Genomic DNA, 20,786 nt, shown 5'->3' with positions numbered 1-20,786 from the left:
AGGTGGGGAGGGAGGGAGGCGGTAGGAACTGTGGCTGGAGGGGCAAGTGGGGACCAGATCTCACGGGCCATGTGTTCCAAGCTTAGTACCTTGGACTTTACCCTGAGGACAGTAGGAATCTGGAGCCAGTCTCCAACATCACCACTGGTCCCCCTTCCAAGAAGGTACTTAAATAATTTTTTTAAATGGATAAATGAAATTGCTTAGAGATGTTTGTTGCAGCACATTTTTTTAAAAAAGTTTTCATCCTTGGACCTAAATGTCAGAGAATGAATTATACTCTCATTCATAGGACATAGTGGCAGTCATCCACGTGTACCCTGGCCCCTCTTGATTTTTCTTGCCTTCTCATTCCTTATCCATCCCCAATCCCATTCCCCTCCCTTTTAAAGACACCCATTTCTTATGTGATACATGGCCTTAAATGTGCATATAGCCTTCTAAAAGATATAATGTTGTTTTATGTGAGTTTTTAATTTACCTACATGGTTTTCTGCCATAAATCTCTTCCTACTTCTTTTTTTCCCTCTTGATATAAAGCATCCATGCTGCTACGTGTACACCTAGTTCATTGCTTCAAGCTGCTGCATAGTCCATATATAGTATACATTGTAGCATTTTTTAGAATAACATTTTGAAATAATCTAAATATTGTACACTAAGGAATGGTCAAGTAACCTTGGCACATTAGCAGTGTGAAATAGCATGTCTCCAATGACAGTTCTGGATGCCATGGGAAACGTGTTCATGGCAATGTTAAGGTACAAAAGCAGATACAATTGTCTTTGCATTGTGAAAACAACCACATAAAAACAGATGTTCAAACAGCCAACGGCTGGAAAGGATCAGAGAACGATGAAAACAGCTCTAGAGCAATACCAATCTGCTGCCTGCCCCAGAGTTAGCACCTGGGTCCCCCTCCTCAGCCAGAAAGGCTTCCTCTCTGCCAGGTGTGTCCTGCAGTCAACTTGAGCTGCATTCTTCTCCCCTCATGGGAAACAGGACTGAAATAAAAAATCTTTTCAGAAGGCTGAGATAGACCTAGTGCTGCAGAATTTAACTCTCTTCAAGATTAAGCAAAAAAAGTTAAGTGCATTAAGAGTTATGTATATTACTCTTCCATTTGTGCAAAAAAAAAAAAAATGACACATAAACTTGTTTTTGAATGGAAAAATTCTGAAGAACAGACAAGAAACTGTTAACAGTGATTGCCCCTGGGGAGGGGGATTGGGGATCTGGGGTAGCAGGGAGTCATACTATTCTTAAGTATGAGACAAATATTTATTACCTTCTTTTCTAAAACCATGTACTATTAAAATTTTATTTTTAAAAGTTTAAACCCCGAAATTTCATGACTCTTAACTTTTTGAACATCGCTTTTAAACGTCTTAATTTTTAACCCATTACAAATCAATGTCTTCCAAAACAACAAATGCACGTTTTGAGCCTCAAACTGTGCCCCTCTTTTTAGTAATGAGGACTAACCCCAATTTGAGGACCGCTTTACATGCATTTTGTTATGAATCACAAAGCACACCAGATTCTGACATTAATTCCAACGCAGAATGCAAATGATATCAAGAAACCTTGACAGGGAATGGTGGCATGAGGATTCCGATGTGACAGCTGTTGTCCTTAACGTGCATTTGCTCCAGGCTTTTCCTCCCGCTAGGTGTGCGCGAGTCCGCCAGCCCTCGGAGATGGCAGGCGTCATCCCTCCGGGAGCCCCACTCCGCAGAGACCCGGCCTCGGCCCGCTCTCCGCAGGGTGGGGAGTCCCTGGGCGGAGAACCGCTGGGCACGGTGACCGGGCGCCCCGAGACCGAGGCCACCCCGCCCGCCGCCGCCGCCAACCTGGGTCGCCGCCCCCCGCGCCGCGTCACTGGGTGCCGCGGGTGAGCACCTACCATTGGCCGAGCCGCGGAGGGGAGAGGCCGCGACCCTTCCCCGCCGGCGGCCTGGGCCTGGCGCTCAATTTAAAAACTTAACCCGGGCCGCTGACGGGCTCCGGAAACGAAACGAAATTCGCCCCGCGGGCCGCCCTCCGGGCCCCGCCAGTCCCTCCGCGCGCCGCGCTCCCCGGAATCGACCCTTCTCCCGCCATTTGCCACCGGGCTCTCGCCGAGCCCACCCTCCCAGGGCTCAGAGGCCTGCGGCCGCCGGGACCGAACGGGCGGCATGGCGGCAGGCGTGGACTGCGGAGAAGGGACTAGCGCCCGGCAGCACGTGTTCCTAGTCCCAGGTAAACACGCCCGCCCCGGGATGGCGGCGCGCCCGGCCGTGGCCGGGCCTCCTGCCCCAGGCGGCCCGGCCAGAGAGCGCGCCAAGCGGCGGCTGGGGCGGCGCCCGGGCGGGTTCTCGGCGGCGGCAGCGGCGGCAGCGGCGGCAGCGGGGCGCGCCCCCCAGCGTGTTCCCGGGTCAGCGCAGAGCCGAGGCGCAGCCGGAACAGGCCCTGCGCGGCTGCGCTGTCTTAACAGGATCCCAGCCCTGGGGCAGGCCTTGGTTTGTGAGGCAGGAGGGGAGCTGGATGGTGGCGGGGGTTAGGACAGGGGTGGTTCAAAGAGATTCAGGCAAGTAGCTAATGACAGGAATGCTGGAGCCAGTATTTTCAGCCTCCCCCGGGATGATGACCACATCCAGCGTCTGCTGGGGCTTGGGATGATGGACAGCAGTTGCCACCTATGATGGCATGAAGTGGCAGAGTAAATGGAGTTTGGGACCAGGGAGTGCAAGCCAGAAAGGTTTGGCCTTTTCATAGGATGATACATTGATTTGACGGCGTAACATTGGCTATAAGGAAAACCCATTGTTTTCTTTATGTAATTTTGAGATTTAGCTTAGCAAATACAGTATTTTTGCAGTAAATGATACTCTGATAACTATATAGTCGCCCAGTAATCTAGATTTTTATGATGGATATTGAAAACAGTTACATGACCACCTGTCAAGAATATTTTGTGTATGTTTAACTTTTTCTCCCTTTATAAAGAAGTATAACATACATAACGTGTACCAGTTTAAGTGTGCAACTCAATGAACTTTTGATATGTATACACCCCTGTAACCATTCCCCAGGTCAAGACCTAGAACTTTTCCAGCGAGCTCCTCTTGCCTGTTGGTAGATAGCCTCAGTAACCTCTGTGCTGACCTCTTGTCACCAGAAATTTGTTCTGCCTGTTTGGATAAGTGTGTGTTAACTTTGTACCTTTTACTCAGCTGAGGTCCACCCATATTCTGTGTAGCAGTAGTCTGGTTTGTTGGTTGGTTTGTGTTTGCTTTGCTGGGTATATTTTATTGTATGCATATTCATAATATTTATCTCCACTACTGTGGGTGGATATTTGGATTATTTCCCGTTTGTAACTGTTACGAGTTACACTTCTAAGAACACTCTTTTATGAGGCTTTTGGTAGATGAAAGTGCTCATTTCTCTGCAGTGTAGACCCAGGAGTGGAATTGCCGGTCCTGGATATTGTATGTTCAGCTTTGGTAGACTCTGCTCAACAGTTTTCCAAAGTGCTTGTACTGATACATACTCCCAGCTGTGTGTGAGAGTTCCCGTTGTTCCACATCCTCACTAGAGATGTTTGTAGTTTGTATAGGAAAAGTTAATGCAAAATTCAGGGTTTTCACAGAATCTAGTAAAGGGCTACCTGATACATGCTTTACAGTAGAAAAATTCTCTTCTCACTGTTGTCACATTAATTCAATGAGATTTTAACGGTGGGAACTCTAATCATTCAGAATCAAGTGCATTATTTTTATTTAGATACACACAATGGCTGAGAATAGTTTGAATTTCTTATCTTGTTCTATTTAATCAGTATTGAAATTTTCATTCTTAAAGTATGTTTGTATCCTCACCGTATTAAACACAAAAACCTTTAAGATCATTTAATATTGATTGCATCCCTGGAAACTGTTGGTTTAATATGTCTACTGTCAGGCGGCGAGAAGAATTTCAGTCTAGTTCCTGTTCGAAGCTGAGTTGTATTGTGACCTTCCAGCTCATTGGAGGAGGCTGAGCCAGCTGTTAAGGAACTGTTAAAAAAAGAACAGTGTGGTCAGGCAGGCTGGTTCTGTAGGACTTGGAACTTGAGCTTCTAGTGCCTGTAATTCCTCTAGCTGGACTTTACTGCCATCTGCAGGCCCTGGGTGTAGAAACGCTGGTGGTCTGATAACTGCTGTGCAACTGTGCTTCTCAGTCTTGAGGACATCAGTCATCTGGGGAGCTGGGCCCCATCCCCAGAGTCTCTGATTCAGTAGGTCTGGGGGGGGCCTGAGAATGTGCATTTCTAGCAAGTACCCCCCGCCCAGTGATGCTGTTGCTGCTGGTCACAGGACACTGCTAGGAACCACTGAAGTAGGACCAGCCCTAGGGAGCTGGATTGGGAGATAGGAACAGCCAGCCTCAGATGTAGCTGTCTTTATGGTGGGTCAGAAATTCCGTGGTCAGGGGAGTGCATGTAAGTACAGGGTATGAGGCCCATCTTCACAGGTGTATGTGTTGTTTTTTCCAGCATATGGGAAGTCATCCCCAGTAAGTTACGCATTTAAGAGACGGAGACTGTACCCTACCATAGGGCCGTATTATACAGTAACAGAGGTCTCTCCGCCACTCGTTTTCAGTTTGTCTGGAAAAGTCGAATATCTCAAAAACAAAAGCTGAAACTTGGAAGGGATACTTGGAGGTGGTCGGACGTAGCCTTGATTTTCATAGGCCAGTGGAGATAGAACTGCCTTCCGTTTCAGCAGGGTAAGCATTCCTTGCACTTTGGGATGGTCTCAAACGTTTCTCCCACACGCCCTGGAATACTAGCCTGCTTGCAGCTTTGGTTACTGTAAGAGACCGTGAACATCTCAACTTTTTGGAATAAGGTAGAAGTTTCCATCTCCCTTTGCTGCCTTAAAAGTAAATGTTTAAGTTATATTTTTAATATTTTTCTCTAGTCCAAGTTTTGTACGCTTGTCAGTCCTAATAAGTTGGAGTGGATGCCGACGTGAGAGGCCAGCGGGAACAGATTCACTGAATGTAGGAGAGAAGACGGTGTTATATGCTGCTGTGGCTGAACTCTGTTACTTAGCCATCTCCAAGGAAATGTTAAAGCATCGGGAAACCCTAATGTTACGTGAGGAAAAAGGGAAGGACAGAAATGATCTCAGGATCCACTTAGGCTGAAATCATTCCCCAGTCAGCCCCCTGATTAAAGAGCCTCCAGGTCAAACTGGAATTCAGATCACATCTTCAACTGTAGACAAGTTTTGCAATAAAGTTATTCCCCTTTATTTTATGAAAATACACATTTAAAAGTATTTTAGGAAGAGTATTTCTATTTGTTATTTTTTTCCCCCAAGATAGCATAAGTAATGCCAGTTTTTGGAGGGTAGAGGAAGGGGTACCCTCTGGGAGATAATCCCAGGCCTACCTTAGACATTCCAAATACAGTAATGACCCTTTTATGTGAGGTGCCATGATAATCACACATAAAATGTCATATTTGTCTCTCCAAAAGGAACACAAAAATAGATTTGTATAACTGCAAGTTTTAGAACTATATTCTAATTAAAGGATTAAAAAAGAAATCAAATTTAAAAGGAAAAACTAATTTCCTATTTAATAATGGAGAAAATTTATGTTATTTCTGATTAGAGACTTGTAGCTTTTTCATAAGCCCACAAGAAACACCTCTTGTTTGAAAAGTAGAAGTTTAAAGTATGTGGCAAAGGAAGAATTACTATAGACCCAAATGACTTTTCAATGACCCTAAAAAAAAATAAAACTTTTTTCCTCTTTTACCTGAGGGCATGCGGTTAGTCTCAGAAGAAGAATGTAAGCAAGTGTTTTGTTCTTTGTCAACACTGTTTGCTTGTAGGTATGTTTGTGTTTAGAAATAGACCTCGTGGGCTGAAAGCTTCCCTACTTTCAGAAGAGCTTTTTCACCAGGGAGGAACCTGCATTAACTTGGCCAGACGTAGGGAACCTGGAGGATTCAAGTGCTGACTTTAGACAACTTCTGAATCATTCAGCTCAGCTTCTTGGAAGATTTGTCATTTACTGAGTAGTCTCCTGCAGGCTGTCAGCCGTTAGGGAGTCTCTGAGTTTTCCAGCACAGAGCGTATTTAACATTTTCCACACAAATCCTGAATCTGGCTTTGTCTTTATGAAACGTTTTTGGAGGGAACCCGACTGACCTTTCTCAGATGGCCACTCACTGGATCTGCTCCCCTTGCTATCTGAGCACATTCTGAAGTGGATGGACTTAAATCAGTTGCCAGTTGGTATAACTGGGCTGTTTCCAGAGCCTGATCTTGTCATGCTGGTAATTGTTCCAAAAGGCCCCTGGACGTTTATAAGTCAGAACTCATGACTCCCACATATTTATCCTCCAGGGCAGAAAAAAATTCATAAAAGGAAAGTAAGAAATGTTCATGATTTTTTTTCCACTTCAATTGCGGAATAGGGGCTGCATGGGTTTCCCCCGTATCCTCTGAGCTTTAACCATGATCTTAAGAAACAAACAAACATCAATGTTCTTGAAAGCCTGGCTATAATAAAACACACCTAAAACTAGATTTATGCTATTTATGAGCTCTGTGTCCTTGGACAAATTGCTTTCTCATTGTAAAGCCTCAATTTCCTCATCTCTGCAATGGGGAGAACAGTACCGGTCTTACGGGGTTGTTGTCTGTTGGTTTGAATTACACATACGCTCTCTCTTGCACCCCAAGCTCTTAGCCCCCCTGGCCTGGGACAGAGCAGGCATTCAGTAAACATTTGCTAAAAGAATAAATGGCTCACATTCTGTTTCTCCCTGCAGCCTTTGTCTTTGCTCACGCTGTCCTTTTTCTTCCCTTTCCATTTCCATCAACTTTAGTTTCCATGAAGCTAAGCCATTTGTATGTATCACAAAGTGAATTCCAGTGTTCTTTTTTCTATTTCTGCCTTTATTTTACTATTTACTCTTACTACGTATTTATTGGAACACCCACTAAAATACTTAGCGATATTGAGGTTGCACAACTTCTCTTTCTTTGAGTGCGCATGACTTTGTGTCTGCCTGGACCCCTACCCACTCTTTCCCACGTTCTCTGCTTGGCAAATGCCTACTTATCTTTTAAACCCAGTACAAGTGTCACCTCCTCCAGGAAGCCTTCCTTCTGGGCCTCTCCCCCTGTTAGTGTGCAAGTTAGTGGTACCTCTTTGACCACCTACACATTTCATCGTGGTTATTCAGTTCGTTGTCATTTTTATATGAGTATGTATTGGACACCCAGTACATGCCAGTAGCTGGGGAGGATCCAGGCACGTTCTCCCCGGGTGGCCCCCGTTAGCTCCTCATTGGTGGGCTCGTTGGCCTTAAGCTTTAGAACCCAACCTTGCCTGGTGCCTCTGAAAGCAAGCATGCCACCTAGGCCTTCCAGCCTTTTCGTTCAGAGGTCCTTTATATTTGTTTTTAAAATATCTTTGAAAGTGCCTTTCTGTTCTAGGTATGACTGTTCGCTAAAGTGGAGTGAGCTCGCTGGTGAAAGGGTCCGATCTGCTCTGAGCCTGTTTCCTTACCTGCCTCTGGAACTGCTAGAATCCAGGCTGGCTGAGGGCTCCCCAGCCAGAGCTGATTTCCCTGCGAGGGCCTGAAGTCCTCACAACATTTGGCAAGACTCTCTTCCATCGTCAGTTGCTCATTTAACTTCAGTTCTGACCATCTAATTCTTCACTTACACATTTTTCTCCCAGTGTTTTTTTTTTTCAGTAACTTTTTTTATTAGAGCAGTAGTACGTACCCAGTGTAGAAATTTTTGTAATGCAGAAAAATATACAGAAGAAAAGAATTTGTCCATCATCCTGCCACTGAAAAATAACGATTTTGGAAATATTTTTTCCAGGCTTTTTGTGTTGTATGTATCATAGAATGAATTCCCGTGTTCTTAAATTTTTTCTCATTTTTCTATTTCTGCCTTTATTTCACTATTTACTCTTAACTTCTTATTTGCGGGAACACTGACTAAAACACTCAGGGACACTGAGGTTACACAAGAGTACTATCTGGTTCTGTTTACTATAGTTCTACATAGAATTAGAGAAAGATGGTTAGACTGATTTAATGGGGAGCTAGGGGGCTGAAACTTTTTTCTTTAAATTTTGATAAAGACAGAAACTCAGACAGTGACATGAATAAAGCTGACAAAGAATCTGTAGGTCATACTTTGAGCACTGAATAGGCTTGTTATGAGTTTACTTATAACAAATATACCAAATAAGAAGTATTGCTTCACAGAGTAGGCAGTACATACTTGGAATGGATTATCTCTTTTTTTTTTTAACATCTTTATTGGAGTATAATTGCTTTACAATGTTGTGTTAGTTTCTGCTGTATAACAAAGTGAATCAGCTATACATATACACATATCCCCATATCCCCTCCCTCTTGCGTCTCCCTCCCACCCTCCCTATCCCACCCCTCTAGGTGGTCACAAAGCACTGAACTGATCTCCTTGTGCTATGCGGCTGCTTCCCACTAGCTATCTGTTTTACATTTGGTAGTGTATATATGTCAATGCTACTCTCTCACTTCGTCCCAGCTTACCCTTCCCCCTCCCCGTGTCCTCAAGTCCATTCCATATGTCTTGTGTCTGTATTCCTGGCCTGCCCCTACGTTCATCAGAACCATATTTTTTTTAGATTCCATATATATGTGTTAGCATACGGTATTTGTTTTTCTCTTTCTGACTTACTTCACTCTGTATGACAGACTCTAGGTCCATCCACCTCACTACAAATAACTCAATTTCATTTCTTTTTATGGCTGAGTAATATTCCGTTGTATATATGTGCCACATCTTCTTTAACCATTCATCTGTCGATGGACACTTAGGTTGCTTCCATGTCCTGGCTATTGTAAATACTGCTGCAATGAACATTGCAGTACATGTCTCTTTTTCAATTATGTTTTCTCAGGGTATATACCCAGTAGTGGGATTGCTGTGTCATATGGTAGTTCTATTTTTAGCTTTTTCAGGAACCTCCATACTGCTCTCCATAGTGGCTGTACCAATTTACATTCCCACCAACAGTGCAGGAGGGTTCCCTTTTCTCCACACCTTCTCCAGCATTTATTGTTTGTAGATTTTTTGATGATGGCCATTCCGACTGGTGTGAGGTGATACCTCATTGTAGTTTTGATTTGCATTTCTGTAATGATTAGTGATGTTGAGCATCCTTACATGTGTTTGTTGGCAATCTGTATATCTTTTTTGGAAAAATGTCTATTTAGGTCTTCCGCCCATTTTTGCACTGCGTTGTTTGTTTTTTTGATATTGAGCTGCATGAGCTGCTTGTATGTTTTGGAGATTAATCCTTTGTCAGTTGCTTCATTTGCAAATATTTTCTCCCATTCTGACAGTTGTCTTTTCGTCTTGATTATGGTTTCCTTTGCTGTGCAAAAGCTTTTAAATTTCATTAGGTCCCATTTGTTTATTTTTGTCTTTATTTCCATTTCTCTAGGAGGTGGGTCAAAAAGGATCTTGCTGTGATTTATGTCATAGAGTGTCCTGCCTATGTTTTCCTCCAAGAGTTTTATAGTGTCGGGTCTTACATTTAGGTCTTTAATCCATTTTGAGTGTATTTTTGTGCTTGGTGTTAGGGAGTGTTCTAATTTCATTCTTTTACATGTAGCTGTCCAGCTTTCCCAGCACCACTTACTGAAGAGGGTGTCTTTTCTCCATTTTATATTCTTGCCTCCTTTATCAAAGATAAGGTGACCATATGTGTGTGGGTTTATCTCTGGGCTTTCTATTCTGTTCCACTGATCTATATTTCTGTTTTTGGTCCAGTACCATACTGTCTTGTTAACTGTAGCTTTGTAGTGTAGTCTGAAGTCAGGGAGCCTGATTCCTCCAGCTCCGTTTTTCTTTCTCAGGATTGCTTTGGCTATTTGGGGTCTTTTGTGTTTCCATACAAATTGTGAAATTTTTTGTTCTAGTTCTGTGAAAAATGCCATTGGTAGTTTGATAGGGATTGCACTGAATCTGTAGATTGCTTTGGGTAGTATAGTCATTTTCTTCCAATCCAAGAACATGGTATCCATCTGTTTGTATCATATTTAATTTCTTTCATCAGTGTCTTATAGTGTTCTGCATACAGGTCTTTTGTCTCCTTAGGTAGGTTTATTCCTAGGTATTTTATTCTTTTTGTTGCAGTGGTAAATGGGAGTGTTTCCTTAACTTCTTTTTCAGGTTTTTCGTTGTTAGTGTATAGGAATGCCAGAGATTTCTGTGCATTAATTTTGTATTCTGCTACGTTACCAAATTCATTGATTAGTTCTAGTAGTTTTCTGGTGGCATCTTTAGGATTCTCTGTGTATAGTATCATGTCATCTGCAAACAGTGACAGTTTTACTTCTTCTTTTCCAATTTAGATTCCTTTTATTTCTTTTTCTTCTCTGATTGTCGTGACTAAAACTTCCAAAACTATGTTGAATAATAGTGGTGAGAGTGGGCAACCTTGTATTGTTACTGATATTAGAGGAAATGGTTTCAGTTTTTCACCATGAATGATGTTGGCTGCGGGTTTGTCATAGATGGGCTTTATTATGTTGAGGTAGGTTCCCTCTGTGCCCACTTTCTAGAGAGTTTTTATCATAAATGGGTGTTGAATTTTGTTGAAAGCTTTTTCTGCATCTGTTGAGATTATCATATGGTTTTTATCCTTCAGTTTGTTAATATGGTATATCACATTGATTGATTTGCGTATATTGAAGAATCCTTGCATTCTTGGGGTAAAGCCCACTTGATCATAGTGTACGATCCTTTTAATATGCCGTTGGATATGTTTCCTAGTATTTTACTGAGGATTTTTGCATCTATGTTCATCAGTGATATTGGCCTTGGATTTTCTTGAAGAGTGGATAAAGACTGAAAATACAATCAGATGCAGGAGGGGTGAAGATAAATTCACAGAACCATCGTGAACATGTGGCCTGGCTAGGATGTTTTGAAAGCCATTTGAGCTTGAATTTTTTAAAAAAAATTTTATTTATTTTTGGCTATATTGGGTCTTTGCTTCTGTGCGAGGGCTTTCTCTAGTTGCGGCGAGTGGGGGCCACTCTTTATCGCGATGCGCGGGCCTCTCACTATCTATCGCGGCCTCTCTTGTTGTGGAGCACAGGCTCCAGATGCGCAGGCTCAGTAGTTGTGGCTCACGGGCCCAGTTGCTCTGCGGCATGTGGGATCTTCCCATACCGGGGCTCGAATCCGTGTCCCCTGCATTGGCAGGCAGATTCTCAACCACTGCGCCACCAGGGAAGCCCTGAGCTTGAATTTTTGAAGACAAGCATGGTTTTCTGCAAACGACCTTGGTGTGTTTGCCATAAATAGGATGACAGTTTGAACGGACCATGGGTCTACCTTGGTATGGTAATTACTCTTTCTTTAGTGTGGGGACAATGCATCCTGATTGTGTATTAGAAAACGTGACTGATGCTTTTTCGGGACTTCCTTAGCAGGGCCACGTGTTCCAAAGAAGGGCCGGCTGTGTTGGGGGCAGGGTGGCGGGGTGGTGGAGAGCTCAGGGACCTCTGGAATAGGGCATTGCAGCACCAGGAGGTCCAGGGTTTCTGCCTCTCTCAGTGTTAACTTCCTTGTCTCAAATCAGCTTCTTCTGGTTCCTGTAAAACAGGCTGCATACACCCTGCACCCAAGCCCCAAGCCTCCTGGTGTCTGCTGGGAGAAGCTACCCCTCTTCTCTTAGTTCTTTGTTTACGGTTTTCAAGACAGGCTTCTGACCGGCCCCTGAGATCACTTGTAACCCTAGCCTCTACCCACTATGAGCTGTAGCCAGGGAAGGGCAAGCTCCACTACCATTACAGGTGGGAGAGAGCGACGGCGAGGGCGCTGAGCGTAGGGAGTGCTTTGTCCGGAGGAAGGAAAAGGTGCAGGGTGGACAGCACAAGAGCCGACCACTGCCCTCCCTCGCCAGTGAGACCCGCTCCGGCCAGGAGCCTCAGCCACATGTCACCCAGCCTGTCTCAGTCAAGCATTCTCAGTTTCCTGTTAATTGGTAGTCTTTGAATGGCATAGAGATATGGCAGAGGTTTATTGTATGGAGAATTGGGTTTGGCTATAACTTATACCCTCCTTCCTTTGCCAAGGTTTATATAATTTTTAGGAAACCCGTCTCCTAGGCCCGTATCTTCCATCTCTTATACCATTGTAATACACTCTGATGATATTGCATGTTATTGTATTTGACCCTCACAGTGACCATGGGAAGTAGTCAACACAAGCTTTATTATCACCATTTTACAAGACTCAGAGAAGTCAAATAATCTGCCCAACACTCAACAGGAATTAAGTGGCAAAGACTGTCAGCTCTCCTGAGTCCTCCAGGGCCCCTGCTGTGTGCGCAAGGCCACTCTGCTGGCTGATGATGGTCCTCGCCACTGTGGGAGAGGTGGGAAGACCAGGAAGGCTGGGTGTCCCCTGTTGTCAGTTTGATGACCAGGAACCAGGCACACCTCGTCTCCATGAGCCAGTGCTGTTGTTATTGGACATCCCAGTCAGGTCTATCCTTTCTACCTCACCAGAATTTTCCTGCTTCCCGGATATTTCAAGGCCTTGGCTCCATCTCTGTATGTTGCTGTTCTTTGTGGCTTTGAGTTGGCTACAAACTTGAAGTTCTGCATCAGTTTCTTCTTCGGTGCACAAGCCATTCCTAGAAATGTGGCCATTGATAGGTCAGCCCTAAAAGAATGGAGATTTTATCTTCTATGGTCTTGGCAAAGGCCATTTTCTTCAAAACTTCAAAATGAAAAGATATTCTTAGAGGAACCCGGTACTTGGAAATTCTTTTTCTATTGCATGCCACTCTCTAGCTTTTCTTGATTTGCCTCCTGTAGTGTTTGAGGAAGCTGAGAGCTTCAAAGCCAGGAAAGTGACCCAGATCTCTTTGATGGCAGTACTAACATCTTGGGAAAGGAAGGCATATAGTTATTACTGAAATTAACATTCCTGGAAGCGGCAAGTAACTTGGAAATTATGCTGATTTGTCTTGCATGCATCATATTTGTGTCCTAGCAAAGCATTCCCAAGGAGGTATCTCTGGCAATCAGGCAGAAGGGAACCAGTGAGTCTGAATATATTCTAATGGCTGAAGTCTAAAGAAAATGAACTGGGACCTGTTTAGGGCATGTTGCACGAGCATGAGAGTGATAATCTCTCTCTCTTTTTTTTTTTTTCTTTTGGATCGTCATAAGAAACCTGAATAGCCTTGATATGGTATCTAAAAATAAAATGAGTGGTGCTTTGATGTCTGTTCTTTCTTCTCCGTGTAACAGGGGAGGTGTGTTTCTCAGAGCTTATCTGCTATGTGCCAAAAATCAGACCGGGTCACGAACAAATGCCCATTGCTTCCAAGTCATAAGAACACTTGGCAAAAAGGTGGCTCTCTCTCTCTCCTGTCTCGTGTCTTTGAACTTTAAACGATATGAAGAAACTTGTCTTAACCAAGAGAGGGATAAGAACGAGCTGCCAAGTTTAAAAACTAGTTGATAAATAACTTCATATCAGGTGTACAACACCCCATACCGTATACTCTGCAGATGAAAAATAATGTTCCATTTTGGCTTGTACAATACTTCACGAATAACTTTTCAAACATACTGAATGTTTAAGTCTATGCATTGATAATGTGCTGTGCACTCTAATTTTTAAGCATTAAGATGTCATAGATAATTGGGGGCAGAGGATATATGCAGCTGTGCATAGGGTATTGTAATCGCTAAGATCAGTTTCCTTTTTTTTCCATTGGTCAAACTTGACTTTATCTGTTTTTATCACCAGATGTTTCTTGTATCCCACAACAAATTTCTCTCATCCTTCTTTTATCTATTTTTTGATCCTGTCTTTTTCTCTTTCTCACTTTCCTTAGCTCCCCCTCCTTCTCTTTCTTCTGCTGCACCCCTGACAGTGGGGGGTACTGGCTGGATTGGAGTGGGGCAACTGATTAGAAAGAAGGCTCTGAGGAGGACAGGACAGGAGGGGGACAGATGAGTTTGAGATGTTTGTGTCACAGGAGGACAGTTATACCAAGATAATGATTGTGCTTCACAGCCACAGTTTTGTTTCCTGAGTTAAGAAGGAAGGATGGGACTTCAGATTAAGAGATTCTCTAAAGTGTCATGGTTTAAAATGTTTGTTGCCTGATTTAAATCTTGGCTCTATGTATAGCTGAATAGCTCTGTGACCTTGGACAGGTTTCCTAACTTTTGGCAAATTTATCATCTACAAAACTGGGAGTTAAAATGGTACCTATCTCATAGAGATATTACAAGGATTATACGAGGATTATATATACATATAATCTGATGAATATATATATATATATATATATATATATATATATATATATATACACCTCATGTATATATAATGTCTGGTATACAGTAAATGCTGCATACATATTAGCTTTTATTTGTTATTTTACATTCACTGGACACAGTTGTCTCTTTGTCATTGGTATATTTTCTTTAAAGTTCAAATGTCAGGAAAGTAGCAATCAGAGTTTCCTTTTTGTTGAGGTATTTAGATCGGGATGGTAAACAGATGGAAGATTTGCTGCTAGAGTTCATGGTGACCAGTGGGACATAAAATTGGATCTTTATAGAGAAGGCAGAGACCATAAGAAAACTGTGTGGAATTGGTTAGACATAAACTCAAGAGGCAGGGCTTGAGATAATTGGAAGTTTAAGATATTATTGAATCTGAAATGCCCAAAGAGACTGAGTACCTGCTTCTGATTTGTCGGAATTTTTTCTGTTTTTGTAAAATACTCTTTTAGCCAGCATGGCTTATGTCATCTCTTATGTAAGAGAAAACGGTAAAAAAAAGAAAGTGTAAAGCTTACTCTTTAAAAAATAAAATGTGAAGTCTTATTTTATTCAGCATGGTTTTAAAAGAAGGTGTTTCACATGAGTAAATTTTCCATATAAATGAAGTTTGGCTCATTAAATATAAAAACTTGCTTTTATCATTTCTTACTGAGCTTGTTCTAAAAATCAAACAACACATTCATGTAACATTTATCGAGCATATTCCATGTGCCAGAAACTGCTGGGTACTTTACTATATGTTATCTTAATTTTTGCACGTAAAATGCTTTGTGTTCTGGCTTCTTGAAAAGAATATACAAGCATAATTTTATTGCGCTTTGCTTTATTGCACTTCACAGATACTGCATGTTTTTACAAATTGACAGATTGTGGCAACTCTGCATTGGGTAAGTCTACTGGCGACATTTTTCCAACAGCATTTGTTCACTTCATGTCTCTGTGTCACATTTGGTAATTCTTAGAATATTTCAAACTTTTTCATTATGACTGTATTTGTTATATGTTGATCAGTGATCTTTGATGTTGTTACTATTGCAAGATTACGACTCACTGAAAGATCAAATGATAGCATTTTTTAGCAAAATTTTTAAATTAAGATGTACTTTTTTTTAGGCATAATGCTATTACACACTTAACAGACTACAGTATAGTATAAACATAACTTTTATGTGCACTGGGAAACCAAAAAATTCTTGTGACTCGCTTTATTGCGATATTAGCTTTATTGTGATATTCACTTTATTGCAGTGGTCTAGAACTGAACCCACAATGTCTCCGAGGTGTTCCCATACTGGTCCTAATTTAGTCTGCTCTTGGAAAGCTAATTGTTAGGCCCTTTGGTAGTTCTGTGCTTGGAATTCTTGACTTTTATATTTTGATCTTAATATTCCCAGCGTATTCTTAATGTTTCCACATAGTTAAGAGCAAGGACACTGGTTCTTAATTGAGTGCTTATTGCATGTTCTAGCCACTTTCACATTTATTTAAGCCTAACAAAAACCTGTAAAATAATTATTATGCCCATTTTGTAAATGAAATAAGTGAGGCATGAGAGGTTGAATATCTTGCCCAAGGTCACACTACTGAGTAAGAAGAGGAGCTGGGAATGGATTATGGATCTGACTTCAGACCTTGTGTTCTTTCTATGCTGACATGATCAAAGAAATAGGTATCAGTTAAAAATAGGTTTATAGAAGAAAACCCTTCTTTACAGTTCCAATCCTACTTTCTGATTCTTTCCCATTATTCTAAAAGCAGATTTTTTTGACTTCCCTAATTAATTTAGCTATCCTTCAGCTGTGCTGATGATGCAGGTGAAAGTTAGGAAAACGATGGAGCTTCCAAGCTTAGTGGGTGAGGAGCTAGCCCATGGGATAACCCAGGATTTTCCAAACTTACATGAAAAATTTTAAACTCTCTATCTTTGACAGAGCCTTTAGCTTATAGTCAAAAGTAATTTTTTGTGCTTAAGGGACACACACACAAAACAATCAACTAAGGGATATATTAGAAGTATTATAACAATATGAGTTATTTTTTCATACTAAGTCTTCAAAATCTGGTGGCGGTAGATCCACTCCTCCATAAAAGCAGTGAAAACATTGGCAAAGATGTCCAAAATCAACTTTTTCAGAACTCTTGAAATTAGCCAAAGGTTTCCAACAATCTGAGGAGTGTTTATTCAAGAAAAACTGCTGAATCTCATTGAGCAAGGTTTGTGGCATTGCAACTTGAACTGCTCCCATCTCCCTTTGCTCAGGTCTACAGTAACCTTGAAAACCAGCAGGCTTGCAACCACTGGATGGGCAGGCCTTGTTTGGGGCTCCTCAAAAAAAAGTCCCATCCCAGAGCATTGTCCCTATTTGACCTGTCTTCCAGCTCCCTGGAAAAGCCCTGTTCACAGGGCATTGTTGTCATTTGACCTGATGGGAGCTCAGAACTCACTCTGCAGGAAAACCCTATTCCCAGGACCTTTGTCAAAAACAGTCAGTGGCAATTGATACTCAGCTGCTGAGGGGGCAATACCAGTTGCGAAAATAAGAACCTGGCCAAAAACTTAAAAGGAACATATGGGAATAAAATCTCCGTAAAAGGCTTTGAAAAGCTCTGACATATTCCTAGGGAATTAGAGCGCTGTGCACACATGCAAGGCTGTGTGCATACCTAGGAAAGACCTGAGAAGCCCGATTCTCTCACCTCTGACTGACCTTGAGGCCCAAGGGAAGCAGTAAATAAAAGCTAAGGCAGAAGTTTAAATTGCCTGAGTGTTGAAGGCATGCCCCAACACACATGAAGATCCACTCAGCAAATGTTGGGAGACTTTTTGGTGCAAAACTTTTAAGGATATCTCAGACCAGTCATTAGCTAACACTAAGCTAACTGAGACATCAGTGGTTGCACACTACAGGGAATAGAGACTACAGGATTTGTCCAGAAGTCACTAAACAAACAGATTGTAACAACTGCAATAATGACCAAAAGCAGCAACAACAATAAGTCTTAGAGAGTTAGGAAAAGGGAGTCTGATTTCCAGAATTGTCACATTTATTGTTATATTATCTAAAATGTCCAGTTTTCAATAAAAAGATATGAGACACATGAAGATATAAGAAAGTATGCCTCATACACAGGTGGAAAAAAGTAATCAATAGAAACTGCTTCTGAGGGAGCCAAGATGTTGGACTTATTCTACAAAGATTTTAATCAGCTATTATAAATATACTCAAAGAACTAAAGTAAACTATGTCTAAAGAATTAAAAGAAAGTATGACAATGAAACCTCACAAAATAGAGTATATCAATAAAGAGAGATAGAAATTACAAAAGTATGTATAAATTCTGGAGTTGAAAAGTACAATGACTGAAAAGAAAATTTCATTAGCAGGCTTAACAGCAGATTTAAGCTAGAAGAGGAAGGAAACAGCAAACTTGAAGATTGATCAATTGATATTATCCAGCCTGAGGAACAGAAAGAAAAAAGAGTTGAGAAAACTGAACAGTCTCAGAGACCTGTAGTACACCATTAAGCATATCAGAATATTTATAATGGGTCCCAGAGGAGGAGAGAAAAAGAAAGGGGGAAAAAGAATATTTAAACAATTAATAGTGAAACATTTCTCAAATTTGATGACAAATAATATACAGATTTAAGAAGCTCAGTAAACTCCAAGGGGATAAACTAAAGGGGATCCACACCTACTCACATCATAGTCAAACCATCAAAAGACAGACACGAAGAGAGAATCTTGAAAGCATCAAGAGAAAAATGACTTATCAAATACAGGGAGCCTCAATAAGATCAACAGCTGACTTCTCAGTAGAAACCATGGAGACCAGAAGTTAGTGGGATGACATATTCAAGATGCTGAAAGAAAAACTCTCAACCAAGGGTTCTCTGTCTGGTAAAACTATCCTTCAAAACTGAGGGAGAAACTAAAGCATTCCTAGATAAAGAAAAACTAAGACCTGAAAATCACAATGGGGTCCTTCAGATTAAAAGGAAAAGACACTGGATGGTAACTTGAATCTGCATGAAGACTATAGATCACTGGTAGAGATAAATACATAGATAAAAATATAAAAGACAGTACAGATGTATTTTTGTTTGTAACTCTTTTCTCTCTCTGATTTAAAATACAACCTCATGTGGCAATAATTATAAAAAAGTTGATGGGCTTATATAAAGATGTAATTTGTATGATAATAATAGTACAAATGAGGGGGTAATACATTGCAGGGAAATTTCTTTATGATATTGAAATTTTCAAGTTAGCATTAATCTGAACTACTTTCTTGCAAGTTAAGATGCTGATCGTAATTCCCAGGACACCCACTAAGAAAATAACTCCCCCTAAAATATAGTGAAAGAAATGACAAGGGAATTAAAATTGTGTGCTAGAAAATATCTATTTAACAGGAAAGAAGTCAGTAATAGGGGAAAAGAGGAACAAAAACTTCATGACATATAGAAAGCAAAGAGTTAAATGGCAGATGTAAATCTTACCTTATCAGTAATTACATGAAATGTAAATGTGTTAAAAGTTGTTACTGGACAGAAAAAAGGGATACATTATAATGATAATTAGGAAGCTATAATAATTATAAACATATGCACCTAATGACAGAGCCCCAAAATGCATGAACCAAAAACTGACTGAATTGAAGGGTAATGTGGAAAACTGAGCAATAATAGTGGGAGATTTCAATAACTCATTTCAATATGGATAAAACAACTAGGAGGAAGGTCATCAAGGAAATGGAAGACTTGACCAACTCTGTAAACCAACAAGACCTAAGAGACATCTATAGAACGTTGCACTCAACAACATTCTCCAGACCAGACCATATTCTAGGACATAAAACAAACCCCAATAAATTTAAAAGGACTGAAATCATACAACATATGCTTTCTAAAAATACTGAAACGAAAATAAGCAATTAATAGAAGAAAACTTGGGGAATTCACAAACATGTGGAAATCGTAAGCAGCATACTCCTCAATAATCAATGGATCAAGGGAGAAATTACAAAGGAAACTAGAAAGTACTTTGAAAAGAAAGAAAATGAAGCACAGTAATGTAAGGAATGGAAGTAAAGCAGCGTTCAGAGTGAAATATATAGCTGTACATGCCTATATTAAAAAAGAAAGATCTCAAATCAATAACCTTATCTTTCATCTTAAGAAACTAGAAAAAGAAGAACAAACTGAACCCAAAGCGAACTAGGGGAAGAAATAAAGATTACAGAAAAACAACACAGAGAAAAATCAATGAACTCAAAGGAGGCCATTTTGAAAAGATCAACAAAATTGGCAAATCTTTAGCTAGACTGACCAAGAAAAGGAAAATTCAAATTACTAAAATCAGGAATGAGAGAGTACATCATTGCCGATCTTATAGAAATATTCAATAAAAAAGGAACATAAGGGAATACTATGAACAGCTGTATACCAACAAAGTAGATAATTTAGATGAAATGGACAAATCCCTAGAAAGGCATAAACTACAAAAATGGACTCAAGAAGAAACAGACAATCTAAACAGACCTATAGCAGGTAGATTAGATTAGTAAATTAAAACCATTCCATAGAAAAAAGCCCAGTCCCAGATAGCTTCACTGGCAAAATCTTCTAAATAATGAACAAATCAATACCAATTCTTTACAAGTTTTTCCCAAAAAATGGAAGAAGAGAGACTACCTCCCAACTCATTCTGTGAGGCCAGTATTACCCTCATACCAAAACCAGACAAAGATGTCATAAGAAAAGAAAATTACAGAATATATCCCTTATGAACATAGAGGCAAAAATCCTCAAAAAGTAACAAACCAAATCCAGGAGTATGTAAAAAGGATTATACACCATGACCAAGTGGGATTTGTCCTAGGAATACGAAGTTGGTTCAACATACCAAAATCAATCAATGTAATATATTGTACTATTTCAATAAAATAAAGGCCCCAAACCACATAATCATCTCAACAGCCACAGAAAAAGCATTCGAGAAAATACTCTTTCATGAGAACAACACTCAAAAAATTAGGAATAGGAAACTTTCTCAATCTGTTAAAGGGCATCTATAAAAAACCCATAGCTAACATCATGCTAACATATTTCATATTTTTTAATGTATTGAAATAAAAATATTTTAGATATATACATTGGGTTAAATAAAATATATCGTTGAAAATTTTTATATATTTTTAATATGGCTTCTAGAAAAGTTTTAATTACAAATGTGACTCCTATTTATGGGATGCATTTTGTTTCTGTTTGACAATGCAGTTCTGGACACGGGGTCTCTAGGTTCTGGCAGATCTGAGTCTTACTCCCTGCCCTGTAGGACTGGATAGTCGAGGCACGAGGGCAGAGGATTGAGGGACTGGGGTGGAGAAGAAGCAGACG

General features: G+C 40.7%; 1 protein-coding gene across 6 annotated transcripts in view; it reads left to right on the top strand.

The window, feature by feature from the left end:
- The first annotated feature begins 2,033 nt into the window (after positions 1-2,033).
- Positions 2,034-20,786, top strand: part of RNASEH2B (ribonuclease H2 subunit B) — an 82,547-nt gene continuing 63,794 nt past the window's right edge. For 2 of the 6 annotated variants that reach the window (XM_068526499.1, XM_068526493.1), the window contains exons 1-2: positions 2,043-2,241; positions 15,223-15,270. In XM_068526499.1, the coding sequence (XP_068382600.1) occupies positions 2,178-2,241; positions 15,223-15,270 (112 nt within the window). In that variant the 5' untranslated portion in view covers positions 2,043-2,177. Of the gene's footprint in view, positions 2,242-4,826; positions 4,878-15,222; positions 15,271-20,786 lie in introns of those variants that run through there. The other 4 variants (XM_068526496.1, XM_068526497.1, XM_068526494.1 and 1 more) reach the window with 4 other exon arrangements.

Source organism: Eschrichtius robustus, chromosome 18 (genome assembly GCF_028021215.1).
Source record: "Eschrichtius robustus isolate mEscRob2 chromosome 18, mEscRob2.pri, whole genome shotgun sequence".
Lineage (NCBI taxonomy): Eukaryota > Metazoa > Chordata > Mammalia > Artiodactyla > Eschrichtiidae > Eschrichtius > Eschrichtius robustus.
This window is presented reverse-complemented; position numbering and strand designations above follow the sequence as displayed.